Source organism: Astatotilapia calliptera, chromosome 1 (genome assembly GCF_964374335.1).
Source record: "Astatotilapia calliptera chromosome 1, fAstCal68.1, whole genome shotgun sequence".
Lineage (NCBI taxonomy): Eukaryota > Metazoa > Chordata > Actinopteri > Cichliformes > Cichlidae > Astatotilapia > Astatotilapia calliptera.
This window is the reverse complement of record NC_137422.1, coordinates 36,196,790-36,211,846: the sequence shown is the minus strand read 5'-3', so window position 1 is coordinate 36,211,846 and position 15,057 is coordinate 36,196,790. Positions and strand designations below refer to the sequence as shown.

Genomic DNA, 15,057 nt, shown 5'->3' with positions numbered 1-15,057 from the left:
CTTAGATGATAAATGTAAGTATGGCATTTATGGGGGTATAATATGTCCATCTGGTCCATGCTGGTATGGTATGTGTCAAACACTGAATGTGATCTTTTAAACATCTAATAAACCAAAGAAAATAGTGAAGCTTATAGATGACCAAAAGGCACAAAAGACACACACTGCATGCCACTAGTGGATGTATGCATATGCACATGGACAGATTTCATTGTTTTGACTTGGTGGTAATTAATGCTTTATGAAAAGATTTACATTGTTGCATCCAGCTGTGTTTGTGGAGTCCCTCCCTTGAGTTTATTACAGAGCTGTGGCATCACACAGCAGCAGGATCCATATGAGCATCTCCAAAGCAAATTTTTCCAGAGTGCTAAAGTAACTAGGCTATCTGAGCTATCCCTGTCCTGAATCTTCTTTAGTAAAACTCACAAGGACCGTGTTGATATTATCTTGTAATCTGTAATGCCTTTTCCTAAATGTTGACCTATACCATTACTTACAAGGTACACCACTGGGCGAGTGGTTGAAGAAAACTGCCCTGAGCAATGGCCAAAATTACACTGTAACACAGTGGTCAAGGAAAAAGTGATGACATCCCTGACTAAATTATGGCCTTTTCACTGTACTGTCCTGTAGCAGTGTAACTTTTCTCTCTTCTTCTGCTCTTTTCCTTTTATTCTTTCTCTTATGTCCTCTCCTCCCTGTGTTCAAAGCAGTTCCAGACAAAGCACCGAAACTGATGCATACACTCATGGGTAATGATGTCATGTTACAGTTCACCCATGATATGACCAAAGTCTGACAATGGTGCATCAAAACAGCTGGAATGCTAGAGGACACGAAGCATTCAAGGACAAATAAAGGCATGGAACTTGAGGTAGGGGTGGAGTGCAAAATCTGCTGTGTGACAGCCTTTTAGCTCCACAAACTTATCAGAAACTGAAAAAAAAAATTCCCATTAGGGTTGTGAAATCATCTAAATTGACTTAGAAGTGTTTTGTCAGCCTTTCTTGAACTAAGTAGAAGCATGTAATCAGTTTAAGAATAAAACCATATAATTGAGGTAAAACATAAAATGACTCAGTTTTTCATGTAACAAAAGCTCAGCCAGAGGTTACTGACACTTACCAGTCCAGAACATGTCGATATGGCTGCAGAGGAGGCCGACTGGTTACGGATAAATCCCTGATAAAGGCAGTTGTGAACCTTTGCATCATCCATTGCTGTGGTGATGCCATTTGAGCTGATCATCTGCACAGTGAACCCAGGGCCAACCACAGAAGATGGATGCAGGTGAAGGTGCATGTCATGCCCAAAGGCAGAGAGGCGATAGTGCAGAGAAGGAGGCAAGGACCTTTTGCCGCGATGGCTTCGCCTGGTCACATCATGGGTCAGGTACGCTCCCTGAGAGTCCACTTCCACAGGGGTTACAAATACGTAGTCTGATGATAAGGGATGATAAGGGATAGAAAGACTACATCAAAAAATTCTGATGTCAAATACTTTAGCACAAAGACATCATGTTTTAACTACAATTTTCAGTATAATTTAGAATATGCATAATTTGACCAAGTGGGAGTGCTGTCTTCTTCCTTGCTTATATGTGCCAGTGGAGTCACCAAGGTGTCATTTTCATTCAAACATCTATCTCTCTTTCATCATTGTTATTTTCAGCATCCAAACCTTTCTATAGTATACCTCTGGAAAAAGTGCTGGGAGTAAACAAAAGTATGTAAATCACATTCGGGAAAGCGGAGGACAGAAAAGGGAGTCTTTGAATAAGTACTGCACTCACTGGTTCATGTAAACAAGCATTTCTATCATTTCCATCCACATAAGCAGTAGTCATGTCACACTGTGTAACAAGTAATATTCTTCACTGTTTAACACTCTGGTCTAGTAACTGATTCAATGTTGGCATTTATCTCACTTTATTCACTTTCTCCCTATAAACATGGAATACAGCCAGCTGGAAGAAACATCCTCAGATGTGAAAAGACAAGCACTCACCATGATTTAATCCGTGGCTGTTGCTGGAAGAATAGCTGGCTGAAACGGTGTGGGAGGCCTGTGAGCAGTAAATGTGCAGCGTCTGAAAGAAAAAAATCATAAATGGACAGGTAGCAACAGGTTACAAGCAGCAGAAAACTGGGAGCCAAAAGGGGATATCGAGTTCCTCTACTGAAATATGAGTTGCACTTGAGATTAATTTGGGATCACTTTTCACCGCAATGAATGTGATTAGACAAGTTTGTCGCTGATTTAGTCTTGCTGATAAGAGACAACTGCTTGTTTGGTTTTTTTCTCGCAAACTACACGTGCATGTGCTGAATTTAAAAGTGCACACGTATATATTTTTCGTATGTAAGTGCAACATGCCTTGAAAATACTCCAGGACAAGAGGGTGGAGAGTAGCTTGACTGAGGTGCAGCCGACCAGCGGGATTGGTAAAGTCCATAACAGAAGAAAAAGGCAATCCATGGTGATGGCATGCAAGCTCACACCTCCTCCGTTACCTCCTAAATGAGCGCAAAAGTAGTAACCTGTGGTAGCGCATAGTGCAGTTGGCACGCATTGTTTAGTGGTTCTGTCCGCCTGCTTTGCTCGCTCAGGTGAAGTCGGAAAGTTGCAGAAGCCGGTGGTGCGCGCAGACGCGGTGCGCACACACGAGAGTGTGTATGTGTAAGCGTGTGAGCGTGTGTGGCGAGAAGCGGCGGCCAGCGGTGTCGGGGATCACCAGGAGGAGCGCTGACTGAGCATTCAGCTCGGCTCTGAGAGAGTGGGCCTGCGGGATGGAGCACAAGTCAGCGGCCGACAGCCAATCAGCGCGCGGCATCATTTACCACGCGTAGATAAAAGAAGAAAAAGAGATTCTCCTCTTGACAGCGGCTGGGCTGCTGGTGCCTTCAGAGGCCGCCGGGAAATTTAAGCTTTAAAAGTTGTGTGAGCCGATATTTAATCAAAAGTTGGCAACATCAAAGATCTGAGCGGCATTTCGAAAGGCAGATTTTCTTTGTAAGTACGAACTTTAAACTTACAATAACGCAGATTTATTTTCAAATACACCAACAAAGATGAAGCCAGATCCCACTGACGTTTTTGTTTGACCACGGAGAAAAAGAGAGACAGCGATAACTGAAGTAGTTTTACTTAAGAAAACATAAATTTAAAAGAAAATCACAATAAAGGGAGTGCAGAAAGAAAAGTGTGGAAGTTAGGAATTTACGGCAGAATCCAAGGCAATCAGAGAAAACCTCCTTATTGTGGCTGTACATAAACAACTGGCAACAAATATGAAAGATTCCCTGAATGCAGCTAAAGGCTCAAGGTTTCATTATTCTGCTTTGACATGAGAACTGCCCGGGGTCCCCGAAGTCTGTCAGACCATATTAGGTTCCATTTCATCTGCAAATGTGAAACTGTCAGCAAAGTGTTTCATCTTGTGGTTGCAAATGACATTGTGCTTTCATCACATTATACTAACATTCCAACAAAAATAGTACTAAGCGTCAATAAAGCCTGTGCCAAAACAAGAAATGGCCGAGTTAAGACAAATGCACAAGATATAAAATAAATACAGAGCTTGGATTAAGAAAAACAAGCATTAAAGAGGTTTTAAGAGCAAACTGGCTGAAAAGCAGTTTGTGCCAAATTGCCACACAAATTAGCACAAATTGATTCAAAACCGTGGACTCGTGAACCAAAATAATTCTGGCAGTATTTGAGGAAAATCGTGCTTTACTGATTTCCCCCTATTTGCGGCAGTGTTAATGACTATCCAATTACAGTAAATAAGGCAAAGTGGTTGCTAACTCTTTTGACATTTAAAGAGGAGGTTGTCACTTGCCTGCATCAATTTGCAGCAATTAATACAATGCATTAGTTATTGTGAATAGATGACAAACACCTTGATATTTTGCTGCACCAACAGAAACATAACTGAAGTATATTGTCAGATCTCTGCACAGATATCAACATCACAAAGCATATTAACACTTTGTACCACCTTGTGTGGATTGAATTATGAATCGCATTGTCTTAATAAAAGTACTAAATAACTGTGTGGGCTATTTAATCTTATGTTGCAAGTATGTAGGAAGTAACTACCAAATCATCTTACACTTGCTTCACTTGCTTTCCTTCAATAATGGTGCGATCCGGGCTCTGAGGAGGCAAATCCAGCACTGATAGAGTTCCACTGTGTGTTTTTCCATCTGGTATGCTTTTATTGTTTTGGCAGTGTGTTTAGGGTCATTGTCATGCTGATAAATAAAGCCATTCAGATGCTTTCCAAAAGGTATTGGATAGAGGATCAACTGAATGACTGTACCTTTCTGCATTTATAAGCAGAACCCCAAACCATGAGAGAACTTCCACTGTCTTTTACAGATGGCTAGTCTAGACACTCGGTGTTGTATCTCGCTCTTGGCATTCTTCAAACATGAAGTTTAAGCCAAAAAATTAAAATCATTCTTTGAGACCTGTTGTTACTGATTTTCAGTCAGATTCTTTTGTGTAATTTGATATATCTCAGCCTTTTCTCTCCCATGAGAATAGTTTCTTTACCGCCAGCCTTCCATTGAGACCATTTTTGATGAGACTTCAACAAATAACAGATCAATCAATGAAGAATCGTGTCAGGTCTTCACTGGATTTTTTTTCATGTTTCGTAAGGACATGACTTTCAGATAGTTTTTAATCTGCCGTAGATAGTTTTATGGCCTGCCATTTCTTCTTTTGTCCTCCACTTGTCCGGTTCCCTCGTATTTTTAAGGTCACACTGTGTCATCATTGTCATCTTTTTATTACATTCATAGGCATAGAAACAAATTATGTGGTCGTCTAATACATGTAGAGGTTAAGCTTTGCTATTTTATGCTCGAATGACAAATCTCAGTGTTAAGTTGCTTAAAAAAAAGAAAAAACATCTCTCTAAAAATGGTAAACAACAAGGACTAAAGAAATATTTCCATTAAAAAAACGTAAAAACCTTCAGGAAGGATGGAGAACTATTACTAAAGACCAGTTAAAAGAAAAAAAAATCTAATGCATTTTTCTTGCATTAGGAAGAAAATTTTAAACACTTGTCTTCTGGACAGAACTGCATAATATTATGACAGCAATAATTTTTATAGAATTCTTTCTTGTCTACTGATGGAACTCTGACTATAGTCTATTTGCACAATTCTGATATATAACCCAAGAAACCTCAGACACTAAGTTCAGTAGCACATTTTGTTGTTCTTCGTGCTCTATACTTCTGTGCTTGTCTTGTTGAAACAACTGACAGCCGACAACGCCAGCCCTCCAGTTTTCCCCGCACCTTGGAACACCAGCTGTGCCAAGAAAAAGAAAAAAAACAACAATCAAACCAGACAGAGAATTCATGAACCTACGGCAGTGGAGGCTCTCCAGAAGGTAGAAGCAAAGAAAACGAGGGAAGAAAAAGAGTAAGATGACAAACAATCAGTTATACTTAAGTGATCCAGAACTACCAGCTTGTAAGCATATGGGGTATATTACCGTAGCAAATTAACCAGCCTCTGATTTGAAGGGACTCGCAGTCCCATCAATGTAACAGACAAACTGTTAATAGAAGCACATCTAACAGGATGTGCATTACAGACAATACAACAGAGTATTCAGGAAAACTGTCAGAGCATCCTGGACATTCTGGCAGAAGTAAAGATAAAGCTAATAATCAGTTATTCATTAGCTGTTATTTATCTACAGTGAGCTACATCACTTGACTGTCTTTCAGTACAGCTCCAAAAACTGTCTCTCTGTCTCTAACATGTTGATTTTTATGTATTTAACACAAAAAGTGAAGCTTGAAGTAATTCTGGGTTGTGGGGATAGTGTGGGAGCAAGTGTACACCATGGTGCAAACTTGGGTAGGTTAGGAAACAAGCCTTGATTACATGTAATTATCTTCTTGTAGTATTTCTTTTTCAACTGATTAAAACAAACAAAAGCACACACACACAGGAAAAGCAGATGTGGTTATGAGATTCCAAAGCCTACACTTGGTGAGGTTTCCGTTTTTCTGCGTCTTGAAATAGTATTAATAATTCAACATATTTTAGTTGAATAGTTTTTTATTGAAGCAGGATAGTAAAAGCTGAAGCTATCTTAAATATAGGAATGACTGAATTGTTGGATCCCATTAGAAGATCTAAAACATCTTCTAAAAAACCTTACTATCCCTAGCATTTTTTTTTAATATACTTGGCTTTCAAGACCTTCCACCCAGTGTCCACAGAAATTGGGAATAAACTCTTAAGTTATATGATATAGGTTATTTCACTGGCTTATTACAGCTTATGTTTGTCATTACAATGTAAAATGCAGTTTTGGTGGCCCTAAGTGTCAGTGTAAGTGCCAGTGATTTGAGGTTGCTGGAAAATTTCCTGCACTATACTGCACTTCAGCAGGTAATTGCACTGTCATCCGCGCAGTCTGATGCAGAGTTCCTGAGGAAATAAAACCACAATGTTTCTCTGAGTTCTCAGGAAAGATTCTGAATGATTGTAGATGTAATTGCTCATTTGACACTACAGCGCACTTCTTAGTTTCCATTGCCAGAGCCATATAAAATGCAGAAAATTAGAAAGAGGAAAGATTTGTGGTCTGAGCGGCATGATGTGGTTCTCGTCCTTCGTTCCCCGCTATTTCTGCCTCAGTGTTAATCTTTTTCTCTTAACACGGACGCCTCACTTTCTCTTCCACTTAAAATGTTGTTTGCATTGTTGGTGGTGGCTACAGATGTTTTCAAATCTATAATCTGAGTACTGTTACACCCCAGCACACCGCAGCTTGTTGCACTCTGCCACTGTGTTGAAAGATGATGTGCTTATTTACAGCATACTAAACCCACTGTCTAAAGCCCTTAGCAGTCTCTTCCTTTCTCATCATGTCTCTGCCCCAGTTGGGTTGTTGAGTTACCAGGGTCTGTCAGGCCGGTCTGTTGTTTGTTTCCCAAAAGCGATACAACATATCCAGTTACAGCTGGAAATATAAGCAGTTAGATTTCCTGGCCAACCCAGCTGCCGGGGACCATATTGAGACCACATCTATCCTCTGAGCCTTCTGTACTGGGAACAAGATGTGGAAGGAACCAGAGTAAAGAAACTTTGACAATTTGATGGTATCTCAGAACTAGCAGACGTATTGTACTCAATCATACACAGAAATAATTGTACTTGCAGCAAAACATGCCTGAGAACAAATATTTGAAAGGTGGCTTTCAAAGTTCTTCATCATCACAGTGAAAATAGCCATATCTGCATGACCCAGATCCTCTGTCGAACCTACAATTGCACTGAGCTCAGTCTAATCTACCATAAAAGGGGCTAATTTGAATCTGTAATCTGTGTTAAATTAATTAAAACTAGTAAAAGGAAACAAGTCAGTTGTTAAAAATCAGAATTTTGTTTTATTTGCTGAAATTAAACCCCACTCTGATTTTTAATTTCATACCAGCTGGAACTGTAGTTTATCATTTTTTTTGCATCACCTCTTCTTTTATCAAAATCTTTTTTGGAAAAAAAACACTCAGCTCCACAGCTGTAAAGCTGTAAAGTGTTTAATCTCTGGGCTCTACCAATAGGAGACGCTTAGGAGATAGTTAGACAGTGGCTCTTTCTGTGCACTACCTATAGGCAAATCTAGTCTCTTTTTCTCTACTTGTTGTCCAACACTAAAACTAAGTTAACATTTAGTCACAGTTGTAAACATCAGATGGTGTCGAAGCATGAAATTCTGTCCCAGTAGGTGGAATCACTGCACTTCAGGCCAATTTTTTAAAACAGTCTGTTGGTGGAACACAACATAAATTTAGTAAAAAATCACTAATAAGGTATCTAATTTGTCATTTATTTGTGAAATTATATTGAAATGAACATTGAATTGTTTAACCAAAGTCCAATATGTGGCTCAATTCTACAACACAACTTTGTGCTTTGAAAGTGAGCCTTTGGTTTAGGGCTTAGGCTCCACTGCATTGATGTCATTCATCACTGCTTAAGCTTTCTCATTATACTGTGCCATATAGTTACCCACAGGGAAGACCCATTTAGGATGGGTGCAGAGCTGGCCAGAAAAGCAGATGCATGCTGTTTCTAATCAGATGTAGAACCTATTTACTTAAAAGTCAAACACTTCAGTGAAGCCTTAAAAGGCCCAAGCTGTAACCTCAGGAACATGTCAGCTTTTTTCCCCTGATTACGTCTCTTTTCACTTTTTGTTTGTTTGTTTTGCCTGTCACAAGGCACTGCTTTTTCCAGCACGGGCCCCAAAACGTACAATTCCAGTACCAGACGTTCCTCTTCTCTCCTCATCGGTCCTTTCCACCAGTATCTGGTCCTCATTTCAGACCTTGTAATTTCCCCTCCTGCTTGTATCTGCGGGACTTTTTGGGGTGAATTTCTGTCTGTTTGTCCTTCCAGGATTATTTTAAGCCATGTCAGCGGTTGCCACGGTGGCAGGCATTTCTTTCCCTGTCAGTCGCGTCTTGTCCTTTCCTGTCCTGTAAGAACTCTTCTTCCGTGTGGACAGAAATAGACAGAGCATGGGCTAATCACGTTCAGAACATGTGATAATGTTTCAGTTTGAAACTAATGTCATCAAATCACGTTCAATGATTTGAAATATGTTTAGATGATGTCTACACAAAAACGGATTAGAATGCAAGTTTATGATGAGCGCAGATGCAGCCTGTCCATGCACACACAGTATGTCTCTAAGAGTGTTTGTTGGCAGTATAAGTAGTCAGTGTCACTGATAGTCTCATTTTTTGCCGAATACTTCTTCTGCAGTCCACCTTCTGTTGTTTTTCTCTACCCCACACAGAAATGAAAGATGTGAAATGTTATAGTTTAGCTCACAGATGGTCCATCTAAGAATTCGGAAGCAGCATCTGGGATATCAGTCATCTGGAAGCAGAGAACCGTGCAGCTTATGGCTCTGCTCTGAATATCTGCCCTCAGATTACAGGCTTTTGGAAAGGATTTTAGACTTGTTTGTCTCTCCACATTACTCTTACAGAATCTTTTATGTCTAAACTGTGAATCATTATAATTGACTGTTCATTAAACCCCTCTGTCAAACAGAGATTTTGCATTCCAAGCTTAACCATTTTAAGTAGGCACGACAGGTCTGTCAAGCTTTGGATTTCTCAGTCTACACGCTTGAGTGTTTGGAGGGTTGTGTGTTTTCTGGAACCTCACCAACTGTAATCACAGCAGTGAAAGTGCAATGAGTGGATTAACGTATGTGTTTACATGCCCTACGTTATTTCCTAAAGTAATAAAGCCACATTTGTTTGTGACGTCACAACAAGTGATGCTAAAAATTGCATGTAGTAATGCGTCTGTTCTCTCCCTACTGTTTTTCTCCCAGTTCAATGTAGGATGACTAAAGGACAGTTCAGGTTAATATCAACCCGTCATATTTCCCAATAATGTCTCTACTGTTGGTCAGATGAACTTTTCACATTCACTGTAGCGTTTCAGAGAAAGAGCTGGGTACTGGGGAGTAAGTAAAACTGAAAAGATGAAGGGAGCTTACTCTAGTTGTGGAATATCTACAACAGAGCTGGAGAGCCACAATCTATAGTAGCCTGCAGCAGAATAATAGTGTATCAGTACCATGAGGATCGTGCAGTACATGCAACGTTTTGTAGTTTTGAGCGCCTTAATTGTTAAACAGAATAACATACTATACAAAATAGAATAAAATACTGTAAAAATAGAATAAATTACTTGTTTAGTACACATAGTACACAAATCAGTTGGTAACATCACACAGGATATATCCTGTGTAATAAAACTTATAAATAAGTCAATAAACTTATTGATTAAATGCCATTGATATCCAGATGAAACACATCCATAACTTAAATTGACAATGCCACATTTACTGTGTTTGAAAATGTTTCTTTGATCTAATATCTGCTATTGAAATACTTTTTTTGCAATGCACACTACACTTAATCAAATTGGTTTATATTGGTACATGCTTTTTCTTATTTCTCTGGATTTTTCTTCTGGCTTCTCAGACTGAGTTTTGCTATAATCACACAAAATCCCGTGTTTTCTTAAAACCCTGTGTTTCAGCTTTAAACTGCTAAAGAATGCTCAGAAAGAGGAAATGGCAGCTCAGCTCAGCTCAGCTCACAACTTGCCAATGGGGGGGATGAGATAAATACATGGTTTACATGCAACAGTGTGCATATCTGAGGTGGGATTCCCCTACTTTCACTTTGAAGTCAAAGGGATCATTACATGAAAAAGGAGATGTCATCAGTTGTCAGCCAGGTGCCCTGAGTCGCGAGCAGCCAAAGAGACCGTTTCTATCAAATCAGCACCCGGGGTTTCTGCCTTTGATGACATCAATTGAGCCTGTGCAAGTGGAGGCGCTAACTGCCCACTGAGTGTGAGTTTGATGAGAGTTTGTAGTGAAACAGAGTGAAAGCCTGCTGCTCTGTGGCACTGGGACAGTTTATCTTTTTAGTTTTTAAATATAAGTTTCTATGCTTTAAATTCATTGTGCCTCTGTCATATATGTAGACATTCATCTGATTCATCTGTATACAACTACACAGTTTTCCTAGCTGGTTTTTATAAAGCAATATGCAGGACTGTAGGTACCATAGGACTGTAGATATGTTTTCATGAAAATGCATAAAAGCATTTATATTCATATAACACACTGGCTTTTTAACTCTTTACCCTCTTTGTGTGTCGTCAGTTTTTTCTACAAAATAAAAACAATTTGAAACACAAAGAACTGACTTTTTTAGTTATTTAAACCATACATCAATACTTGTTCATCTAAAAAATCAGGATACAAGAAGGTAGACTGAAATAGACTGGTAGACTAAAATGAGAACATAAGGAATATACCTATCGATCACTTATGGGTTTTTTTTTTTGTTTGTTTGTTTGTTTTCTGTTCTAATGTGGATTCAGCCTGTTTCTGTTACTCGTCTAATGAAAGAGGCATCAGAAGAGCCAAGTGCAGTTACAGATACCTCATGGAGGAGTACTTCAACAAAAAGCTACACAGCCAGTTCCAGTGACAACACTCTGCTGGACACACTTAAGTTCTTTGCTGCTTTTGACCACCAGAACAATGAGGTCAGTGTATATCCTGCATATTCAGGGAAGAATGAGGTCAGATCTAAGCAAAAAGTAAGTAAAGCAGCTGGGCCAGAGCTACAAGTACTGAAGCCCTTTGCAAAGCAACTAACAGAGGCATTTGCAAAGACCTTTAACCTGAAGCAGGCTGCATTTTCCACCTGCCTCTAGTCAGCCATGACTGTCCCAATTCCTAAGAAAGCAGCAGCTGTAAGCAGTACCTGTGAGGATGTCATACATATGATATCCTCACAGGTTACAAAATTATACTTTGACCTCATAAACATGAAGCAAACATTTTGAATTTATTTATTCAAATAATTATTATTTATGCTTGGTATAAACTGAATCTGTACATATCAAATAAATTTCATTTGGCCAGATTCCTTTAAATGTAACATTTACACACTTGAATGAAAATGTACATAATCAAATTATTTACATTCAGCATTTTAGGCAAGAAAAAACAAACAGCACCTGGAACAGATAAACTAGAAAATACATGGATACATAAATCTTCTTCTAAAGAGTGTGTGTGTGAGAGAGAAAGAGAGAGAGAGAGTGTGTGTCTCTTTGTCACAAATGCGCTTGATAATAAGGGTGGGAAGCCACACTAACACCCACCAGGAGCCACAGGCAGCAGGTGAAGGAGGGAGGTGAAAGTCCCAGACGACCAGAGGAACCTCCCCTGATAAGGACGAGGTCCAAGCCAGGGAAAGCCACCAAGAGAGTGGGCCAACAACCACACCAGAACATCCAGCCACGTACCTCAGAACCAACAGGCATCCACATCCCAGGGAGGGGCAGAAGCGTCCAATGGGGAGCAAAACCATGTCCCACAGTGGCCAAGGCTCAGCAAGCCCCAGACCCAGGCCCAGCCATGCACCATAGATCATTCACTCTCACCCACCTAGTAATAATACACAAAGAGAAATATAGACACATACACACTTTAACCGCAAAATTCAAAGATGATGCCACCATAGTGGGACTCATAACCAATTACTTTGAGACAACCTATAGGAAGGAGGATCAATACTTGGTTAAGTGGCACTTCTAGTGTATAAAAACTTGGACTTTAACATGAAAAAAGCAAACAAGATGATAATTGATGATAACCAAGGCATACTGAGGACTCTGCTTAGGGCGCAAAAAGGTGGGGTATTTCAAAATCCTTCTAGTCAGCAGACCTCGCAAACATCTCCCATCAGGTGAAGAACCCTGCAGAGACTCTACTTCCTGAGGACATTCTCTGATGAAGGACAGTTTTGACAAGTGCTCAATAAATAAAGTTAATGTAATAAAGAGTGAACCAATGGCAAAGTAGCGGAAGTGCAAAAATACCATTAGCTCAGTTCAGAGTCAGGAGGCCTATTTTCATTTTAGCTTCCAGTGAGTGAATCTGCATTAGATGCAGGCAGGCGGGCAGGGGGGTGGCACACTAAGAAGACGTCATTCATTTGTGGCTTGAATGAAACAAATACATTTACTTTAATCATCGATTAACAAGTAGCTGACCCAAACTATCTGTATATAAACAGCATTAAATGAATCCTGACGTCAAAGAGTATTATTAAAGGGCTTTCATGTTTTAGCGTCTTTTAGCTCACTGTTTTGGTTTGGAAGCCTGACCTTTACTGTATTGGTTCACTTTCACCATTCTCAGCTAAATATTGAGATCAGAACAAGTATTAAAAATGAGCTAAAGCTAAAATGTAGATATATGTCCCAGAATTTTTCTATTTTAGGAATTTTTCTATTTTTCTATTGTAGCGTAGCAAGTTAGCATATGCATAAACACAAATCTCACCTTTACAGATCTTTTTTTTTTTTTTTTTTTTTTTAAATAAAACCAGTAATTGTGAGATCAGTGTTTTTACACTTTCTCCTCTGTGGACCATAAATGATTGTGTAAAATCACATTTCCATTTTAATAGTTTCAGCGAATAAGGTGGGTCTCACCAAAGCTATCAAGAATGACCCCAAGAGACCCATAAATATGTTTAATAATTTAAAGATCTGAAATAAGGACTCTAAATTAAATACTTATTACAGCCACACTTATGATATTATAGATCAGCTTACTCTAAAAACAAAACTTGAAATAGGCACATAAAAAAAGAAAGAAAACAATATCATTGTCTTTATATTAATGGAACTCTCATGTTTTTTGACAGTCACAACTTAAGTAAGCCTAAAATATTTTCATGGGAATTTGTCATCAGGGCAACACAGAAGCTGCCGTTTTGAAAAAACAAAACAAGCAACCATAAATAATCATCTTTCTGAACGTAATCTAGTATTTTTAATGCCTAAACTTAACAAAGAAAAAAAGACTCTATTCTTAAAATTCCTAAATTCCTAATGAAATATGAAAACATGCAGCATATATGATTCAAACCTGGTCCTCTAGTGAGAGCACTGAAAGGGTTATTTAAACAACCAACTTGTCTAGGCTCCAAGTATGAAAGTTTCCAACATTTCAAAGTGGAAATTATAAATTTAAATCAGTACAGTGGCCAGACAGGCGAAAAATGTTGTTCGGGGACATGAAAAAAATATTGAGAAATTCATGTTCAGGAACACCAGAAAAAGTGGAAAATCTGTATCCAGAAACAGCAAGAGGTCATGACTGTTTCACTGCTTATTTAAACAGTTCAGTTCAACTGGACCTTCAAGATGGCCTTGGGAATATCAGCCCTTTAACACTGTTTGATCTGGGTTAATGATTGACCAATAGTGCCCTAACATCCCTTTTCAAAACATTTTTTTTGTGTAAATATAATGTAAAATAGCAATTTTTCTAATAGTAATTTCCTGTCCTGATCCACCAAATTACTGTTCTTGACATTCTTGGTTTTCATAGCAGCCTCAATCTAATTAATCTAGATGAGTGCAACAGAACGATGACTTCATCCAAAAGGTTAGGTGGAGTAAAAATGTAAGACATTTATTTTAAATTACAGTCATTTTTCTGGGGGAGAAACCTCAGACATCACTCCAAAAAGAAATTATTGGTAGGATCTCTCCAAGTTTTCTCCCAGTTTTTAAAACGTAACCAGGTGCCTGTGTTGTTGTGTTTCACTGGAAACATACGTAACCCTGCGAGGAAAAGATTTGTGAATAGTCACTGTACAATGAATTAACAGACTTGCCAATTATGCAAGCCTGCATAAAATATACTTACAATCATCACTGCACTGGAGTTTAAAAATTGAACAAGCTTTGAGGAAATAGCAGAAATACATGACATCAGTCCAAGACAAGTAGTAGTGTTATATTTTACTCTATCAGCACAGTTTATAAATTATACTTGATGTTTGCAAGAAGAATGCATGCAAATTTGCGCATTTCTAGCACTTTGTAAAAGTTTTTTCTGCACACTACAGGTATTGGTGTCTTCTTCTGTCAATGAATTTATACAGTGCATGGTGTTGATAGTGCAAATAGTTCAGCAGACAAACATAGGAAGGTTCTAACTGTTGTGGCGGGGCTGGGCAAAGATGACTGGGCAATGTTTAAATACGCTGTTTAATTCTAATTAGGTACGGTCTGGTGGTGCCCTCGGGTCCCAGTGTATGTGCCAGTCTTCCCATACACACATACACACACTGTAATGTCTATTGCCTCCCTCAACAAACCCAATTCTATGTTCTTCATAAAAGTCTCCATAAACTACAACACAGGGACTATTTCTTGTAGAGTAACCCGCCCTAGAGTAAAAAAGTTGCAAGAAAGACAAGCTGGTTCATTTGCAGTTGCAGAAATGGCTCTTTAAGTTTTCTATAGTGTTTTTTTTTTCCTGTATTTGCCATTGCAACGCACATTAATTTTGTTCTTCATGTAAATCAGATATTAACAATTTTTTGCTATTCTTCTATTCTCTTCAACCCAAGTGTAAGTGGTAGGAGAATACTGT

At 38.9% G+C, this 15,057-nt stretch overlaps 1 protein-coding gene across 3 annotated transcripts in view; it reads right to left on the bottom strand.

The window, feature by feature from the left end:
• adamts18 (ADAM metallopeptidase with thrombospondin type 1 motif, 18) overlaps nucleotides 1-2,776 on the bottom strand; it is a 51,118-nt gene extending 48,342 nt beyond the window's left edge. The window contains exons 1-3 of one of the 3 annotated variants that reach the window (XM_026175475.2): nucleotides 2,380-2,776; nucleotides 2,011-2,092; nucleotides 1,129-1,442 (exon numbers count right to left, since the gene is read on the bottom strand). In XM_026175475.2, coding sequence (XP_026031260.1) covers nucleotides 1,129-1,442; nucleotides 2,011-2,092; nucleotides 2,380-2,481 — 498 coding nt within the window. In that variant the 5' untranslated portion in view covers nucleotides 2,482-2,776. The remainder of the gene's footprint in view (nucleotides 1-1,128; nucleotides 1,443-2,010; nucleotides 2,093-2,379) is intronic. The other 2 variants (XM_026175466.2, XM_080300426.1) reach the window with 2 other exon arrangements.
• Between the last annotated feature and the right edge of the window lie 12,281 nt (nucleotides 2,777-15,057).